Source organism: Amphibalanus amphitrite, unplaced genomic scaffold, assembly GCF_019059575.1.
Source record: "Amphibalanus amphitrite isolate SeventyFive unplaced genomic scaffold, NRLGWU_Aamphi_draft 000561F_arrow, whole genome shotgun sequence".
Classification (NCBI taxonomy): Eukaryota; Metazoa; Arthropoda; class Thecostraca; order Balanomorpha; family Balanidae; genus Amphibalanus; species Amphibalanus amphitrite.
Window position 1 is genome coordinate 315,706 of NW_024882055.1, and position 20,740 is coordinate 336,445.

The 20,740-nt window shown below is 46.6% G+C and overlaps 1 protein-coding gene across 1 annotated transcript in view; it reads right to left on the minus strand.

Moving 5' to 3' along the window:
- Positions 1 to 12,473: 12,473 nt before the first annotated feature.
- Positions 12,474 to 20,740, minus strand: part of LOC122393898 (glutaminyl-peptide cyclotransferase-like) — a 29,912-nt gene continuing 21,645 nt past the window's right edge. The window contains exons 5-9 of the mRNA XM_043390339.1: positions 20,296 to 20,378; positions 16,478 to 16,657; positions 14,189 to 14,411; positions 13,310 to 13,473; positions 12,474 to 13,032 (exon numbers count right to left, since the gene is read on the minus strand). Of these exons, the coding sequence (XP_043246274.1) occupies positions 13,310 to 13,473; positions 14,189 to 14,411; positions 16,478 to 16,657; positions 20,296 to 20,378 (650 nt within the window). The 3' untranslated portion in view covers positions 12,474 to 13,032. The remainder of the gene's footprint in view (positions 13,033 to 13,309; positions 13,474 to 14,188; positions 14,412 to 16,477; positions 16,658 to 20,295; positions 20,379 to 20,740) is intronic.

The following is a 20,740-nucleotide window of genomic DNA, read 5'->3' on the forward strand; positions in this document are numbered from 1 at the left end:
TTGAGGTCACAGGTCAGGTCAAGGTCAGGTCAAACACCAGAAATCGGGCTTTCAGTAGCATGAACTTCAGGACTTCGCAATGGGCGCCTCTCGTCATAAACTCTGTCAAAACGGTGCACAATCCATCATATAAGGCTTACAAGAGTGTCAGCTCCATGTAGGGGTCAGTCAAGCATAGTTCAGGGTCAAGGTCAGGTCAACCAGGTAGGCACATATCCCCGAAAATCAAAACTGATATTCGCAGCCTGTGACATATGTTTTATGGGTAATTTTGAGCGTAGAACACGATGGTGACATTCTTTTTCTCATATGTGTACGAGTTTGGCTCAAAAAGTTCAATTTAAGAAATTCATGTATCATGGTCGTGAAGTAGTCACGAGAAATTGCCAAGATTTAGTTCAAGATTTTGGAAAATGCGGAACAATAATCAAAAATCGAAGATAACCATTAGATTGCTCATGGTATTGACAGTCTAATGGCGTTCACGGCATGTCTGTATATCTATTCTGTGATTTTATATGATTTTTTGAACTTACGCCGTTTTTGGTCGAAAACTCAGAAATCATGACGTCACTAAAACCTCGATATCTCAAAAATTTTCCAAATGATTTTTTTGAAACTTTGTCACAATAAACTTCAATCGATTCCCTACAGGTACTTAAAATTTGGCGCGCCTGCGGCGCGCCGTTTTTATGCTATGGCCCGGCGAAAAAAGTGGGGGCGTTTAACGCCCCCCCCCCAGCAATTCGCGGGTTATACGCTAGACGCTGGAAAAACACCTCCCTCCCCCGCCGCTCAGTCCTTGATCGAGGTAAAGCTAAGCAGAAAAAGACGAACGTGTTGCCCGTGACGAGATTAAGCTGATGATACCCACTTTTAAGGTCCAAGGTCTTTGGCTGACCTTCCAGATCAAGTCAGTGATCCAGAAGTCGGGGAAATCGGGACCTGCTGGCTGCTAGAACTTCGTAAATTTTATTTGTCCATGGGGTCTATGGGGGTCTGATTACGGAGCGAGCGAAGCGAGCGGAGTCTTTCCTTAGATTAACGGAAATTTCTGAGTATGAGCGGCCGGCCGGCCGGCCGTGGTCACGCTTTTGCGACGCTTATATCTCAGCAACTACTTGACCGATTTACACGCGGTAATTTTTGTAGGGTAGCTTCATTCCTTCTACCAAGTATTGGACTATTCCCGATGCATGCGGGTGACCCCTTATGCACGTGCCACGTGCAAAACGAAGAGGTGTCACTTTTGTAATTGTTGCAATATCTCGGTAACTACTTGGCCGATTGCGCTGAAAGTTGGCATGTAGGTAGGCACCCACTAGGCAATGCATATCCATGTGCCAGAGTTGGGGTGCTGCTGCACGTGCGCACGTGCAGGGGTCGATTCCAGATCTCGAGAACGGCTGGACCGATGGCGCTCAAATTTGGTACATGGTTAGGGACCGGTTAGTAGGGTGCCGTGCAAAAGTCAGTTGGGACCCATTTTGCACGTGCGCACGTGCAGAGTGCCGCTTCCAGATCTCGAGAACGGCTGGGCCGATTGTGCTCAAATTTGGCACATTGCTAGAGACCGGTTAGTAGGGTGCCGTGCACAAGTCAGCTGGAGGTACCCCCTCGAAATTTCGCACGTGCAAGGCTCACCCTCTCGCTCGCTCCGTTAGTCGCCCCAAAAGGCGTTATACTGGTTACGAATCAGATTAATTTGATGAAGATGATGTGATTCAAACATATAGGCCAGGTCGGGTCAGGTCAGGTCAGCCGTCAGGTCAACCAGTAGGCGTCGACAGCCGCGGCAGGACGCCAAACAAGTTTCTTCAACTTCCTAAAACTGCTAAAACTCACCGGATTTCGATTCCTTGCGCACTGTTGTGCCGTTTAAAACAAACTTTTCCCCATAAAATTCGTTTTGTTTTCGTTTTATCCTCAAAAATACCTACCATACCTACATGAATTTTTGTGGATTTCAGGCGCTGCGGGGAGGGGGTATTTGCCCCTAATGCCACCCTGGATCCACCATGGGGACAAACATGATTTCACATATTGGACCCTTTTCAACCACAAAGACTGGAAGCGCACGGATAATTATATGTATGCGCTGACACATGCCGATCGCTATTTCGGCCTATCATAGTCAGGTGAAACAGTTCACAGATCATATCAAAGGTTATTTGAGTCAGGGTCGTGAAGTTTCCACAGTAAGCACAGAATTTATTAACTCGAGAGTATACTTAACCCGGCGGCCGCCGGGCCTCCGCGCCACCCGCCGGCCGCGGTAGGGGGGGGGGGCATATAGTTGCCCCCCTTCCTTACTTCTGCGACGATATCGTTGCAATGCGAAGAACTAGGGAAGTGAAACTTTGCACACATCTTCCTGAATACCTAGCTGAGGTTGTGACTTGTGTCTAAGTTAAAGGGACCCTCCCACCTTCAAAAAGTTTATGAATTGGCATGAAAGTGATGTCGCTCGGTTCAGAAAGAGCAAAAACGAATATCTACCAAATTTCACCGAAAAATATTCACCGGTTTTCAAGATATTAGGGTGAATAGGTCAAAAACGCCCCCATTAAGCGCGAAACCTTCTGACACTCAACCCAACACAGATTACTCAAACCTTTGGGCACCATCATGTAGCTCATTCTTTTTACTACGCTTTGAGACCAAGAAAAGACACCTGCGTGTGGTATTTAACCCCCCAAAAAGGTTTTCGCATACCCTTACAAAAGGGCGTTTTGCCCCATACCCTGGGTAATACGCCCACACCCATGTGCAAAGCGCCCCCGCCCCATCCATCAACAGAAAATGATAAACATGGCAGAACTTGACGTCATTCTGACGTCATTTGTGGTCAACCTATCATAGCCTTTGGAATAAAATTGTGTTGCAATGTGTAAAATGGATGCCCGGAGGAGTCCTGAAAGTTTGGTGACGATATCTGCAGTCGTTTAGGATATATCAGCAAAAAAGGACAGGGAGAGGCCTTTTCGGCACCCACCTACAGGGCGCTACCCTGCACTCTCACCACCGTGCAAAACGCCCCCCTTTCAGAAAACTGGGGGCGTCTTGCCCCATGCATCGAGTAGGCGTCTTTCCCCATCCACTCCATTTCCGGTCAACAAAATATTGACAAAAAACGCGCCACTAACGCCGCAGAATAATAAATTCAACAGAATGGCAATAAAACGCAGTTTTAAGTGATGTGCACAATAGCAAGTTTTGTGATATAAAGAGGGCATCAAAATCTTAGGAATCTTCTGTAAAAACAACAAAAACAACACCCAAAACCAACATCAGCACCTACCCACGCTGCTCCTCAAGACGCAGAACCGGAAATAGAGACCTACGTAAACAAGCAGCTGACTGTTCTGAAAGACAGGATAAAACACCTATCCGTCGATAAGAAATACGATTTTTTTAGGGGAGGCGTTTAACCCAGGGGTGCGTTTTCCCCACAGTTACCCTAGACTTTTACTTTTGTTTACTTTTTGGGATCTCCGCTGTTTCTAGCGACTTTATTTTAGAAGTGCGGCGTTTGCGGCAGATGTTGCGCGCAAATAGCATATACCACCGCGTGCTACAAAACGTTTTAGTCAAACCTTTAAAAATCGTTAGATATCTGCGCTGACGTCACACATTCAGAGGGGTATTCCTCAGCATTAGCCCCTCTGAATCAAAATGCTGCAATTTTGAAATTCAATATTTCCGATTTAAGGCATTTCTCGATGTTGTGAGTGCCGAAACCGGTAATTGTGAGCCAGGGACCCCATTTTGGCTATCTCAACTCAAATCTAATGTTAAGGTGGGAGGGTCCCTCGATCCCTCGATCCTATTTGAAATGACGTCACAGTGGTCAGTGACGTCAGAAGTCAAATTATAGATATTCGATTTGCGACTCTCACCTTCCCCACGATACATCCGATATATGAGACCGAATATACCTAAAGGACCAATTATTGGTCAGGAACTAGTTGGAAGTGTACTTAGATGTTTTAGTACCTATGACAGCAGGTCAATCTAGTTCATTTACAGCTCAGTTTCATGCTCAGTGGCATCAGAAACGGTCCGTAGCAAAAAAAAAAACGACAAAACTTTATGACGTCACTGTGACGTCATCTTATGTGCTACAACCACCAAACTTTCCTCAAACATTGCCTAGGTATTCATTTGAAGCTATGCCAAGTTCCACGTTCGCAGCTCATCAGGTTTTGGAGATGTTCCATAAAACGTAAAGGGGCCGGGGGGCAACTTTATGCTCCCCCCCCCCCCCCAGCGACTCGAGGGTTAAAGTTCCGTAGCGAGCGTCCGCTTTTTACGCGAGGATTTTGCAAAAAAAAAAACGGGGGGGGGATCCGTTCGAGTTCCCAATGTCCGGCACCTGTCGATCAGTAAATGTTTGTGCATTTGTATGTATTTTCATCAGCAACTGGATGGCAAAGGAAGTACGAGTATTTTGTTAAAGGGACCCTCCCACCTTAACATTAGATTTGAGTTGAGATAGCCAAAATGGGGTCCCTGGCTCACAATTACCGGTTTCGGCACTCACAACATCGAGAAATGCCTTAAATCGGAAATATTGAATTTCAAAATTGCAGCATTTTGATTCAGAGGGGCTAATGCATAGGAATACCCCTCTGAATGTGTGACGTCAGCGCAGATTTCTAACGATTTTTAAATGTTTGACTAAAACGTTTTGTAGCACGCGGTGGTATATGCTGCTTTGCGCGCAGCATCTGCCGCGAACGCCGCACTTCAAAAATGAAGTCGCTAGGAACAGCGGATATCCAAAAAAAGTAAACAAAAGTAAAAGTCTATTATCTTGAAAACCGGTGAATATTTTTCGGTGAAATTTGGTACATATTCGTTTTTGCTCTTTCTGAATCGAGCGACATCACTTTCATGCTAAATTATTAACTTTTTTGAAGGTGGGAGGGTCCCTTTAACCAGCGCCCCCGGCCCCGTTGTTAGTCTGCCGAGCAACGCGCCCTGTTGGGGTGGGGGACCATTTTGGCCCCCTTCCCCTTAGATCTCGAGAACCACGCAACATAGCGACAAGCAGCAAACGGTGTTGGATAGCCCCAACGAAGAACTACCTTGTGACCCAATTTCATTGACCTCGGTCAAATCGATGACGTCACAAGTCAGGTCAAATGTCGAATTTTCACCGTTTACAGGCATTTCAAGAAATGTGTTGTAAAATCGAGCCAAATGCATGTCATTGAAAATCATCGATGGGGAATTGTTCGTCAAACACATCTACTATACTATTTGTTGAATGAAACTCTGTGTGTCTGTTTGCACCGTGCAGAGGGGTGCTTTGACGCTGTGCGCAGGTCAAACGGTGCGGTCGATGGGGCTGAAATTTTCGCAGGGTGTTGATGACGTCACGCGCACGTGCAGTGTCGAGGTTCGAGTCCCGGGGGGTGGATGGTTCGCACGTGGCACGCGCTGGAAAAAGGCGCATTTCCTCACAAATTTGCTCGGTCTTCAAGGCATCGGCAGCCGGGTTCGACGAACTTTGCAACTAAAATGCATGACGATCGGCGGCGGGTGCCTCTCATTTCCGGATTGGCAGATTATTTATTTTGATAAACAGAGGCGAATGAAGGTGCTGATTTTCGGTAAATAAAGACAGTTTTCAATGCGCTTACACAAATGCACCGCGTTTGACGCAATGCGCCACATTTGTCACGAGGCGCCATTTTTGTCACAAAACGCACAACTTTAACAAATATGGTCCGATAAACGTGCGATTCGGTGGAAGGATGCATGACAAACGGACAGGAAGAAATGCACCACTTTTGTCGCAATGCGCCACATTTGTCACAAGGCGCCATTTCCACCAAATAGGGCAAAGAATAATGGGGTGACACGAGTAGGAGCAGGGTTAGGAACTCTTTTTTTTTAGTTTATCAGTTTATCTGATAGTCTGTGACCTCACATGACCCAGTGGTAGTGGTAGATGTAGTGGTAGTAGTATATGTAGGGGTAGTGGTAGTATTAGGGGTAATGGTAGGGGTAGTGTTAGGGGTAGTAGGGGTAGTGGTAGGGGTAGTGGTAGGGGTAGTAGTAGAGGTAGTAGTAGGGGTAGTAGTAGTAGGGATAGTGGTAGGGGTAGTGGTAGGGGTAGTAGTAGTGGTAGGGGTAGTAGTAGGGGTAGTGGTAGGAGTAGGGGTAGTGTTAGGGGTAGTGGTAGGGGTAGGGGTAGTGGTAGGGGTAGTGGTAGGGGTAGGGGTAGTGGTAGTGGTAGGGGTAGTGGTACGGGTAGGGGTAGGGGTAGTGGTAGGGGTAGGGTAGTGGTAGGGGTAGGGGTAGTGGTAGAGGTAGTGGTAGGAGTTGTAGTAGTGGTGGTGGTAGAGGTAGTGGTAGGAGTAGTGGTAGTGGTAGGGGTAGGGGTAGGGGTAGAAGTAGTAGAAGTGTGGTACAGGCCGATCTTATGTGACGTGGTGACCTATACGACCTGGCCTGACCCAGTGTGACCGGGGATGACCAACTTGACCTGACTTGATCCCGTATGACCCAAATTTCATCCAACTAAGTTATTATGCTCAAAATTTTCCTCTGCACGTTTCCGTCCATATCTCTGCTTCCAGACGACAGATCAATTTAAATCTAACACCGTTCGAAAGCAAATTGGCTGCTGCCGCATTTTATGGCTACGCCGCGAAGCAAGTGGCGCAGCCGCTTGTCTATATTACTATTTGTGGTGACGTAGTTTCTGTCTATTACGAAGGTCGCGACATGGTGCTACGTAGCGCGGGTTACAGGTCACACCGTTGCACCTACCGCGCTGAAGTTTGCGCAACTCATAGAACAAAGATGGACAACGTGCCTTTGATGGGTCTCAGCTCGATCCGATCGATAGCGAGACCGTGGCGCGTGCCCAAAAAGTGCAAATTCGCGTCATAGACTTTACATGTATTAATCGGCTGGCAAAAACGGGCGAAAACAGCCAAATTTGCCCGACACGGGTCCGGTCCCGTTGCAATATCTCGGTAACTGTGGGCCCGACCGGTACGGGGAAAACAGCATCGTGTAGAGAATCGAACGGGCTATCGAATGGTGTGCGGTGCAGGGGTTGGCACGCGCCACGTGCACCGGGAGGACACTTTCTTTTGAAAAATGGACGTTTTGGACGGATTTTGGAATTTATATTAATTTCAGGTGATCGTCAGACGGAATGAGTTGAAACAGCGCCTATTAGCAATAAAAATGTACCGTCTCTCATGGAAAAATTGTGAAAAGCTAATTGATCAAAAACAATGTGGAAAAATCGCTGAATTAAATGGTATTTGTCCAAAATGTGCCACTAAATAATTACACGGATTTTGCTGCTTAACCTGATACGTTTGACAATTGAAAATGCTATCATTGGAAAGAGCATTCAATTCTCTCCAAGATCCAATCATCACGTTTGCATGACAAGCAACAGTATTCTTAAAAATATAAATGTTTCAAACCTCTGCAAAACGATTTTTAGTGAAAATTATCTACGCCTTTAATTTGTCATAAAACTACGCGCCTAAATTATAAAGCACATTTGACAGATTCTGAAGTGGAAAGCATGCTTATCAGACACGGGCACCGCGATGCGGTGGATATTTTTTCCACAAACCAAAACGTTTAGCCGTCAAAAAGCAATCGACCGAAATGGATAGATAACCCAACCGACACAAGAACAACCGAACACCCGCCGATCGAAAATATCCCTTTTCGCGTTGTGGAGCACGCGGGTCACCCTAGTATTTTGCTATTTGAGGTTACTGATGCCAGGTCAGGTCACAGAGGTCAGCTCACTGAGGGTCACAAAATGGAAATATCACGTGATGAATATTTTATGGACCATTTTACATAACAAATGCAATTATGTGGGTCAGGCCGGTCAGGCCAGGTCAGGCAGCCTTTGGGGCCACTTTAGGTTATGTTCTGGTCAAGCTCAGGTCAAGGTTAGGTCAAATTGGGTCAAATTTCAAACTTGATATTTTTGCATAAAATGGTTAGGTACTGATTTGATGCAGCTCTTCACGGAGAGTCTAATGGTGGTCTTTGTTTTGCGCTACGTGGTCTAGAATTGCTAAAGTGAGTTAAAAAATTTGACGTCAACAGTTTTGGACAATTTTTTGCTATAACTTGGCCAAAAAAGTAGGTATCGATTTAAAATTTGGTCCTATAGGAGAGCACAGGGACTATCACATTAAGGGATTCTTTTTTTGAAATTCGAAATAGTTTTGGGTTTTTCGCACTTTTCTAAAAACAAATCAGCTTTTTTAATTTATTATTTTGAAGGTCAAAATCCCAAAATTTTGAAAATCCGAGATAGCAGTTTTGTGGCGCCGTCTTTTCCCTACATGACCATGTACAGAACTTTGAAATTGCTTGTTAACTCTAGCTTTTGTGAGCGTTTCAAGATTTCATGTTTTTTGCTCATTTTTGCTCGAATATGACCTTAGTTTGACCTCAATAACTCCTGACCTAAGGTGACCTAAGGCTTGAAATTTTGTGTAAAGGTGTCAAATTGATGACCGGGAAGGTAGGTACGGAAAATTTTACGGCGCTGCGCGCCGCCGTTTTCTTGTTATTCAGAAAAAAAAAACAGAGTGTGATAATGGTGAAGTCACGTGAACGACCTGACCTCAGGTGATCTATACAAAATCCGAAACGTACAAGTCGTGAAGGCTCAGGAGGTTTATAAGTTGTGCTTACATTTAAGTTTCATTTTTCAGCGAAAGGCTCCCGACCCCCTGCCACTGAGGGCATTGCGAAGTTGCGACGTTTTAGAACTGTGCAGAGCTTCAGTTATGGTGTCATAGGTCAAAGAACTGACCACCTGACGTGACCTGACGTGGAAATGAGGTTAGTATCAATAAGATCTATTTTGAATCAAAAGTTGAGAGTGCTAGCGTTCAGTTTTTTTAACCCGCGCCCCGTAGGGCTACCGGCGGACCCTACCACCCGTAGGGGGGGGGGGGGCGTTTCGGCCCCCCTAAGATCTCGGAAACTTACCGGACAATTTTCAAAATTCAAAGGGCGTTCAATAGCCCCACCCGGGAACTACCTAATGACCAGATTTCATTGACCTAGGTCAAACCAATGACGTCACAGGTCAGGTCAAAGGTCAGATTTTCACCGTTCACAGGCATTTCAAGAAATGTGTTGTGAAATCGAGTAAATTGGTAAGTTATTGAAAACCATCGATGGTACATTGTTCGTCAAACACATACTTGGCTATCTGAGGTCACTGATACCAGGTCAGGTCACAGAGGTCAGGTCACTGGGGGGTCACAATATGAAAGTGTCATGTGATACATGTTTTATGGTCCATTTTACATGACAAATGCGATTATGTGGGTCAGGGAGCCTTTGGGGACAGCTAAGGTCACGTTTTGGTGAAGGTCAGGTCAAGGTCAGGTCATATTAGGTCAAATTTCGAAGTTGATATTTTTGCATAAAATGGGTATTGATTCGATGCAGCTCGTCACGGGGAGTCCAATGGTGGTCTTTGTTTTGCCCTACGTGGTCTAGAATTGCTAAAAATTGAGTTAGAAAATTTGACGTCATCATTTTTGAACAATTTTTTTCGCTATAACTTGGCCAAAAAACGTGATATCGATCTGAAATTTGGTATGTATATAGAACGCAGTAGGTAATATCACATACCTACATTCCGGTTTTTTCGAAACTCAAAAAACTTTTTGGATTTTTAGGCTAATATATCCAAAAAATAGCATTTTTGATTTTTGGGGGTCAAAACTCGAAAATTTCAAAAGTCCGAGATAGCAGTTTTGTAGCCCTGTCAATTCTACACCTTTTATGTCTTGCTCATGTTTCTGTATCTTCAAAGCTGTAGGCCTGGCAGCTCTTCTCGCGAAGGTCTTTTTTCGGTCGAAAATGGCAGAACATGACGTCATTCTGACGTCATTTGTGGCCATCCTATCATAGCCTCTGGAAAAATATTTGGTCACAATGTGTAGAATTGATGCCCGGAGGGGTCTTGAAAGTTTTGTGGCGATATCTCCAGCCGTTTGGGAGATATAGACGGAAAAGGACAGGGGGGCCGTTTCGCCCCCCCCCCCTCCCTACGGGGCGCGGGCCATCGACCAGCACGTTCCCAGTAATCACAAAATAAAGAAGAAAACGTTTCAGTGGGTGACACCTCAGCCCTACCCCCTCAGCCAGGGATGAGGGAGGGCTTAGTCATTAGTGAGTTGGATATGTATGAAATGCTTACATGTGCAACCAATACAAAGATGCATGACTAGGATGTAGGCCTTAGGGGGCGTAAAAACATCGCTGAGTGTTGTGAGTTGCGACTTGTTCATACTCATCTGACGGATGTTTTAGAGAGCAAACAAGGCGCTGGCGGTCGTGAGGATAAAGTTGGCATCCCTGTTTTGTCATTTCCTGCCAAAAGATCGGTTGGCGGTGACTCTATGGATAAACAGTGCCGAGAGAAATGAACGGAACCACTAAGGTTCATCGAGTTTGTTTGTTTGTTTTGTTGGTTTAGGCTCTTTCGGTCTAACCTAACGAGATTATTCCAGAGCCAGAAGGATGATAGGAATAAGAGGGAGATATTGGCCTGGGCGGGCACCCTGGACCCGCCGGAGCTGAGCCCATCACGTAGACAGGCCACCTGCAGCCCCGCTAACGGTCACCGAACTCGGCTACGGGCCTGCTCCTGGGGTGGAGCTAGCTACCCATGCGAAATACCTAAAGTTGCCCGTCCAGCGCGAAACTGGGGGATTGAGGTGTAGAGCAGGATTTGACTATTCTAAGGATGGAAACGATGGACCGGAGCGTTTATCGAGCGGTTCGTTTCATTCAAGAATCTGGTCGCAGCCATCTACGCATTGACTATTGAGCATCGTAGTAGGCGCACCGAGCAGGGCTCCAACTCGCGCGCCATCTACGCCACCCGAGTCTCTGCTTCGGTAGCAGAATTACGGTGAGCGGAGAGCACACATGACAGTGACATCTGGTGGCGATCCATTGGAGGACCAAGGCCTCGGCTCAGCCTGATCAGCGATCATTTGTAGGTGCATATAATTGGTGATTCGGATCACGAGTCCAATGGAAAATGCAGATGCTGATGCAGTTCTGCTGTAAATTGTCGCCTCTGAATGACATCCGTCCCATGGTAGCCGTGCCTTCCTCATACGTCCACTAGCCCGTAACTTCGGCACATGTGAACCAGTCCTCCCATTCGCTCGCCGCTCACAGCGCTAGCAGCAGCGTCACCTATGCGACGTCAACGCGCTTTTCAGTGACGCTCCTAGCAATAGCGGGGCTCAGATGACGCCACTGTCGCATAATCATTGATCAGCTTCTACCTCCCAGAAAACGGTCGTCAGTCGTGCAACACGGTCGTGTAAAATCGATAAAGCATGTAATTAAATCCGCATTGTGGAGTTAGTCAGATGGAAAGTAGCATATCGAGAGATGGCGATCGAGACGATCCTAAACCCCAAGTAGCGAGATGAAGGTAAAGAAGGAAAGGCGCGGAACAGTGATGGAAGGAGGGTCACTCTAACAAGGTTCGGCTGGGCCGACAGGCTCTTCGGGCCTGACGGCCCTCGGAGCTTTCGCTAAAAAACCTCTGAAATTTATTGAATCATCCAGACTCCGGGTATGAATATAATATTCTATCGATAAAGCGAGTGGGATTGATCATAACCCGCATAAAAGCTGGTCAAGCTTCAATCACACTGCTTGTCTAACAGAAGTGGAAAATATGGTCGCATTGGTCTACTAACTCAACTGAACTGAACTGACCTGAGTCAATGTCAAAGTCGGGCTGATATTGTTTTTTTTCTAGTACCCAATACCTTTCTGTGGCGGGATGGTAGTTAAGTTACGCGGTTCAACATTGTCCTACCTAATTAGTTTTGAAGCACTTTGGAACATCCTAGCAATTAAGGTTGTTTGTTCTCTAAGGCTTCCCCGCTCCCAAGTGATGCGACGAACCTTTATTTTTGTTCCCGTTGTTGGAAGAATGTAGCCGAACTTGTCGTATCGCTCTCGATATATTTTCACAAATTATTTGACGGAATCTGCAGATTCTCACAATGCAGTCCGAGCTATGAACTCCAGACTGATTTCCTGATTCACGTAGTACAGAGCGCATAAAATCAAAATATGATGTCCTCCTTGCATTCCTTCTACAGTTTATGTGGCATACTCCCGGCAAGACGTGACGACAACGAGCTGCTCCCACCACTGTCCACTCCTAGATCATTTTTTTTCACTTTTACGTTTGCAGGACATTTCGTTGGGTCGACTCCATTTAAACTGTTACAACATTTTGGCATCGTCAAAAATTGCAGTTATCCCTTATTTTGAAGGACTACCTTTCTCTAGTTAATGCCGAATATAAGAAAGTGATTGTGTGACATGACCGGCGAAGCTGGCAAGGCTGGGTTGGTGGATACAGGGGTGTGTACCGTGTATGTTTGTGGTCCATCTCCAAAGATCGCCGATCAGTGTCGTCGGATCCATTGTATTATTGTAAAACGGACGAAATTCACCGCAGTGCAATCATCAAATCAACGTGTCGTCACTCGTCTGACCCTCGGTAATGCACGCTATACTTAATATATGGTTTAGAGGTTAGTAACAAACCAGTAATGATGTATACCTACCTGAGAATGATCAACATAAGCGCAAACAAAACCGCTAAATAGGACACACAAATACACAACAATCCAACACAACACTCCAAGATACGCACAGCGTTTCGAGGTTTCGACACAAGTTTTTAACGTTACAACAACATCGTTTATAACAAAGACAACCGTTAACAGGGGACACTGAATGTCACGCTCGTAAACCGGAGCAGCCCATTCGACCGTGACGACGTACATATGTCCGCTTGACCGTGATGACTATAACACGCTCAACCGTGGTAACGGCCGCCGCCGGTAAAGCGACCGAGGCTGATAACGGATCGGGTGGCTTCTTTATATCCATGGTGTCGTGGAAGCCGATGATTCCTCCGTTTGTAATTTGGTTTATACTCGCACTCTTCAGTGTCAACATCTGAGGAAGATCAGAGGATCAAATGTAATACGGAGCGATACTCGATAGTACAGTTTTAATATCTTCTGCACTTTCAGAGAAGGCATTTTCTTCCAACAGTGCAGCCTTTCTCTTCTTGTATTACAGCAGTTTTAATCAACAACAATGCTCAAGCCTTTTCTGACGCCCATTAACGATAAGCTACTCAAGTATCACATACGAGAACCAATTAGTTCTAACTGGCAAGCGCCGCAGGTACGGGCGTGCCGCTGCACGCCACTGAGAGCTGTCATCTCACCTAGACGGTCTGTATCGCCGCGTGGTGCAGGTACTCGGATACGAAGACGCGCAGCACTCGATTCAGATTGGTCACTGTCGGACCATGGATGGCCGAAGCGTCGTCAGAACTCTTGTGCCATACAGACGGGAACGGACTCGGGATGATGTGAAGCACCTTTACGCCTGGAGGAAAGAGAAAAATGTCAGAATGAGTCGCTGCCTCACTTCAGTCACGTCACGAAACTACACTGTCATGAAACTGTCACACTGTCACTAAACTACACTGCAGCACTGTCACGAAAGCGGAAACTACCGGAGCAGTGGAGCTCACCCCCCCCCCCCTAGCAGTTTCTCCCGACGTCCCGACTGTAGCTTGAGCCAATAGCAGAGTTTTGTCAGGATCAGGCTGACGCCAAGACGCCTTTGTTACGGAAATATGAATAATGGGATGAATTCAGTCAAATCCCAGACGTTATTTAGACGTGCCCATAAATCACCAGGTCCGCTCACTCTGGGCTTCCGGTTTACTTTTTAATCAAGGAAAAGAGTTGAACAAAACATGAACCACGCAAAAAATGGTAAAGTTTCATAAATTTATGCGAAAAGTCGTCCGTAATGTTAGGGCGAAATTCGTAGGTAGTGCTTGTGCGTTATATTGCTCCTTCAACGCTGGCATAAGCGATGCTCCAGAACCTATTGAAGAAAGGTATACGGCAATGGTTATGTGTGATACATAGACCTCTGTATACATGCCATTGATACAGAGAATACAGAGGTCTGTGCGTAATGTTTTAGATAAAAAAGGAAGTCTGTTACCATAAGAATATAATTTGATGCATTTATGGATGTGGACACATCACTATAATAAAGCAATAACGATCTACTCTCTGTCCCATACCGCGTCTCTGGAAGGGCAGGTGGTCGTCGCTGATCTGCGGCGGCCCCCAGAGGCCCCACGACTTGCGGTAGCGGAACACGTTGGGCGCCTTTGTGAGCAGGCCGCCGCGCCGCAGTCGCTTCTCGACGCCGGCCAGGTGGCGGAACAGGGCGTTCGTGTCGGTGATGTAGTTGGAAATGGTCGGTTTTGAGGCTCCCAGGAGGTCCAGCAGCACAAACAGATCCTGGCGGAAGACGTGTAGGTACGAGTTAAAGGTATGAAACTAATCAGGCGTTCAATCACTGACAACTTTTAACTCCATGGCTCAATCTTATTAATCCGCGAGTTAATCCCAGAGTTAATCCTCTCGCGCTGGTGAGGGAGTACGAGGCAGCAGACGTTTTTGTACTACGCACATTGGGGTAAACTCTTCTCATTTACTGTATTGCACAGGAAAACATATGATTGAGAGTTTCTGTTACTTCAGTTCATGGGCATAATTGTCTAGTTTAACCGCTGAGTAGTTTTTTTAAGGCATTCCAGGGGAATGTATACCAGACTTTCATCGTACGACAGTTCAAAATGCTAAGAGCAGTTTCCGATCGACATGCCTGCTTTGTTCGCTTTTCCTCGGTCAGCGTGTGTTCAATTCATGTGAAAAAAGATGAGCACTGTAAATTCCTTGACGGCATTAACATCAACTTAAAAGTCATCACTATACGTGAAGAAGCCAAACGGAAATGAAAGGACATCTTGTTCTTCCGATAAGACGCGACTTAAGCCTTACATAACTGATAACGGATAAGAAATCTGCTTAGAGCCCGTTTTTCAGCCAGCGATCTCCAGTCGTTTTGCATACAGAAAAGCACAGAGGTAAATGTTTACGGTTGCCAGCGTAAAAACGTCTTAGATATGATTGATACAAAATCTCCTTTCCGGTTATCATTCTGATTTCTGTAAACGGAACATGAGCCATCAATCGGAAACGATTACACTCAAAGTGGTTCCAACTTCCAATGCATCGATCACTCCCAGAGTGGTCTTGGATATCAGACCTGAAAGAGAAGAACCATAATTTGCAGTTCTCTCATCCACATGATTCTTCGCATCTATGTATGCGTAAAAGATATAAATTTTGCTCCATTGCTGCACAAGCACATGCACCGGTTTAACATTTCAAGGCGCAGGAACGCGTTATTCTGTTGAGGATTTTGGCTTACGAATCCTATTTTGGTTTCATAGATCCATGATTGAAAGTTTGATAGTGCCAAGGATACTGGTGTGAAATATTTGTTACTCTGTACCATACCACATCTCTTCTCGAGTAAAGGTCAATGTGCACCGGTAATAGACTGAACTTTAAGCAGATTGGAGCATTACCCCAATAATGCATACAAGCAACTGAAGTCGATGTCTGATGTGTTGTCAATGTCCAGTGCTCGCAGCCCTAAAAGTCAATTAACGAATTTAATTATGTTGCGTGCTTGTCAAAAAATATTGTTGTAGGTATGCATAGGTAGTTGTAGGTGTAGTAGGTATAAGTATTGTAGGCTTCTCACTTCCGCTAATGTGTAAAAAGAATCGTGATAAGCAATAAAGTTCAAGACCTTGAATATAAATCGTGCGTGCTTCGTGTAAGCGAACACAATCGTCTCATAACTTTTGCCATCGAAAGTAACAGAGGCTGACTCGCCTTCCCATGCGGATTTCAACCGACGCATCACCCAGATCCGCCGATACGTTTATGTAAATGCCGACGTGTGGGAGCTGCAGCCAGAGCGTAGAAGCTGCGTCCAAAGGGAGATATATTTAAGCTGTTCGGGCTAGGAAGCCCACAGAGCTCCGTTGACTAAGCGACTCAGTTGGAACGGTTACCGGTATACCGGGTGGGCGGAGAGACGTGTCGCCGAATAACGAGACGTGATTAGTGGACCAGCTCGCCCTGCGCACCGCCTCACAAATGGGGGTTGAGTGGGCGTGTCTCACACATGCATTCACAAAATGTTGAATGCGCAGCTGTATGCTGGAAGGCCGGGGATAATATGCCCGCGGATATTATGGCACATTGGGTCCGGTATGTGTAAGGTTTGGTTCACAGAAACGTGTATAACAGAAACATGTTACCGATGTCTTTTAAATGAACTGCTAAATTTACTGTAATTTCAAGAAATTAATTATATTGCAATCGATTTACAATTAGGAAAACGGCTACGAAATTCAAATAAATTTCAAATATATTGTAAAATTAATGTATAACGAACGCTCTAATATGTGCTGTAGGCGTTGCTTTTGATTGTTGGGCTAACTCACGATTCGGTCGAGGTCGGAGATGTTCTCCTGGCCTCCCCTGCTCGGTCGCTGCTGGTATACGGAGCTCTGCAGCTCGCGGGCCAGTCGCCGCGAGCCGTAGATGGAGTCGCGGTCCGACCAGCGGACGAACGCCTCCTCCCCGTCCAGGAACATCAGCTGCAGCGAGATGTCCGACTGGCCCTGTGGGTCACAGGTCACAGGCCGGGTCACAGGACAGGTCACAGGTCAGGTCAGCACCGCTGCGCGGTCCAGGAACATTAGCTCAGAGAGATGTCCGACCGGCCCTGCGGGTCATTGGGTCAGGTCTCAGGTCAGGTCAGCGGTCAGGTCGTGAGTCAGGTCAGCTTTCATTTGCAGAACAAGAGCATCAGTTGTACTGGGATTTTGGACAGCTCCGGGGGTTCACATATTGTAAGTCACAGTAAATGAAAACAATAGTCCACCTCGCAAGTTGGGTCGCAAGCAGGTCACACAGTTTGTTCGCAGGTAGGATTCCAGTTAACATCACAATCCAGATACCCAACTATTCGTCAAGCTCGTATGGACAACAAACATTTGACGGGCAAACAACTTTTCATCCACTATATCCATATCAGGAGGTCAATAGAGACTGATATTACCAATTACTATAAATACCACAGACCTTTCTATATAGCGCTGCCAACCTCTATATAGGGAAGTCTGTGACTATATATACACAATACACATCGAGGCGATTCCGACCACTCTGCGATACCGGCTAGTCTAGTGCGTGTCGGCGGCCCCTGACGAACGAAGCGATATTGTGCGGCCGTGTCGGGATCGCACGGTTTTCTGTATCATCCGGAGGTCCGGCTCCGCTCTGTTGAATCAGCCCGAGGTCCGACAATTTACTCTGCTGAATGAGCTTGGCACTGACTGATAATGTCGCTCCCACAGGCAGCCAGCGGCGCATCTGAGAGAGTCGCCCCAGGCGCTATATCCACCTAAAGAGTTGGACTGCCCAGTGTCCATGGCTTGTGATCCTATTTCAGTCGGAAAGAATGCATTGTCCACCCCCACAGTCACTCTTACGGACAGCTGGCCGCCCCCAGGCGCCATTATCTCCGACAAAAGAGACGCACCATCCACAGCTGGAAGTCTTATTTTAAACGAGAGGAATGCATCGTCCGCTCACGTGAACCACCCACTCTTACACTCGACCCTACGCCACCTCATTTTCCGTGTGACCAGTTGAGATGCTAAGGATGACGTAACTTCCATCTTCCATGAATCATCGTGACGAACGGCATGTCGCAGTGAACGGGTGACTAAACGGTAGACGACGGCTGTCAAACCACGCTAGGCTCTACGTGACTTAAGTCGACGCTCATTGATAATTTGACGCACACAGAGCTGCAGTAATCGATTCAATAACGTCGAAGTGTTTGAAGGCAGAGCGATGTCCCCGCACAGGAAAAAATGGCACGGATGCCTTCAATCGTTTAGTCGTTTAGTTTCCGATTTCCTATGGTACTTTGATGTCAAAAGGATCAATCGTCGTCGGTGAACCACGAAAACGGAAACAGTTTTGCTTCCCACATCAGAGTAGGTTCGAGCTTATTAAATCAAGTCAGCCATTGAACGATGAAAATAAATTGATATGGCCTGTGTATGAATAAACGGCAATAGAGTATCCTGATTACTTTTTCGGGGAAGCCCGCCTGTGCATTGTGGTGGTCGGCGGCGGGTCGGTGGGCGGGGCGGTTGGCGGGGGCGGGGGCGGGGGCGGCGGCCGCCCACCCGGGGCAGCAATCGGCGGCCGGCGTGCCACTAATTGAGTCGCCGGCGGCTATTCGGGGAGCGGTCGACGAGCGGCTCGGTCGTGTCGTGTCACGGGACGGCGTCATCAGCCTGCGGCGTGCCCCCCCCCCCCCCAGCCCCAGCCCGGGGCATAGTCGCACCGCGGCCACCAACGACTCTGTCCGGAAATAGGCGGACCGCGCGGCCTACAGCTCAACTTTGCCAGGCGTCGGTATATTGGGATGTTTGACCAATGACGTACCCTTTTAGACCACGAAACAGGAGACCATCGGGCATAATGGGTATTTATAGCAGTAGAACGTAGGTATCAGACTGTTTGTAAAAGTTGAGATTCACCTTATATTGCTCTTTATAGAACACATCCATATTTCACAGTCCATTTAAATGACCGTGCACAGGGTATTTGACCACAATGGATGAAGTTGATAGATCCCATTCCAGGACGAGTAACGCCCTGCACCGGTCGTTCTTGCATCATCCCCTGGCAGACAGGTGCTGAGGTAGCTTCCGCGACATCAGAGCGCTGCAGATGGCTCGTATGAGCCGGCCGGAGAGCCAACGAGTGCCTATATTGGACACAGGTGACCGGGCGAGTGCCACGCCGTGCGTCACTGAGGTGAAGTGGTCATATACATACACCGGGACCAAGATCTGACGTCAGTTGGGTGTTATACGAAGGAACACGGTACGGCTACAGCTACATCGGATGGTGGACCAGGTGTTGTGGTCTGTTCAGTATGCACAACATCATAGATACCAGACCACGTAACAACGCAGACAAGTAATGAAACAACCAGGTTATGACTCATTCACCTATCTGCTTCTCTACACCCTTCCATGGAAATAGCGCAACAGCGATTTTTAATAACCATCCTATGATTCCCGAGGGATCACTTTATAACTGATGATGTAATAAAGTTGCCACAACCTCAATCAATTACAAGCGTGACAGCAAAGTGAAGTTATTGCTCGACTACATCGACAATTGATCACTGCTCAGCGTTTTAAAACAAAGACTGGATCCTAGAGAGCAAAGTGCTCGGTCATCAATCAACATGCAAGTGGGGACACTGACGAATGGCATTGTCTGGACAGCAACTAACTGAATTTATGACTCCATCGAAATGCTCTACGTTTTCGACAGTATACTTAAATCCAAGTTAAACATTTTGGGCGATCTTTGGTGTTCTGTTGGTAGAACAGCTACCTTCATTCTTTTCCAATTTAATTATGGGCGGTGGGTTTCACGCTGGAGTCCTGAGATGGGTAGTATTATGCCGGCATGTGTAGGTATGTGCCTCCAGTGGTATAGTCCCCGGAATAATATGAGTCGAGAAGTGCATACTCTCTCCATGAGACGACACTCTATCTAATGGCACCTAATGGGTAGACACTCTTGACTTATGGGTACCTCGAGATCACAAACTGCCAGCCTTAATGTTAACGGCGTCATCTCAGCTTAGCGCGCCTCGAGAAAATGGGTCGACATTGTGTCAGTGATGCCATTAAGCCGAGGGAAGTTTCGTTAGGTTAAGAGGTTCAGTGAAATCATAGAGAAGAGCGAATAATGACCACCGATGGATGCACTTAGGAGAAAAACTAGCGAAGTTTTAATATAAAACCATGGTGGTGGCGGAAAGCGAGTGCTACAATAGGAGTGTTTTTTCTAGTCCCTATGTATATCAACATATAGCCTGAGTGCTAGTTATGCTAACAGCTATCGATTAAGAAGAGCCCATAGCACCGAAGAAACATTCATAAAAAGACAAGTGTTTTAGTTTATATAATTACTCATCATTTATATATTGTCTAATTTATGCAAAAAAAAAATTATCTTATATCCCAACCACCTACAACCACCAGTACCAGTGGTTGTGGTACCAGTGGTAGGTGGTTGTATTTCTAAAGCAGAAACATGCCAACATGAAGATAATTACGAAATGCAGAAATCAAGAAGCGAAGCACTCTAGCATTGTTTGTCCACCAAAACCTGCCGACCCATTGCCTTGTGAGGCAGGGATGGTCACGTGACTGACCTTCATGGGGTCGAGGTAGTCGCGAGTCATCAGTGCCGCCAGGTACAGCATCATGGCGCAGGGTACCGCCGAGTCAGTGGCCGCTGGAACACGACGGAACCTGGGTGTCAGTGTGACCGGGGCGTGCTAGCCAGGGATCTCTGTGGCATAGCGGTAGACTGGGCGACAGTTAACCCTATTAGTGGCAGGCTCCTGGCTACCCCCTATTAGTGGCAGAGGGGGGCTGTTTACGACCCCCCCCCTTGATATCTCGAGATCTAACGGGCCGATTTTCAAAATTCAAACGGCATTCGATTTCGCTCAACGAGATCTACATTTCTAAAAAAAAAAATTGAAAAATGTCAATAGGGGGGTAGAGGGGGGGGGGGGTAAAAACGGGCAAATTGCAGATACATTTTAGACTGTTTATCACGGCCAGGTTTCTGAACCAATCTTAACGCAACTT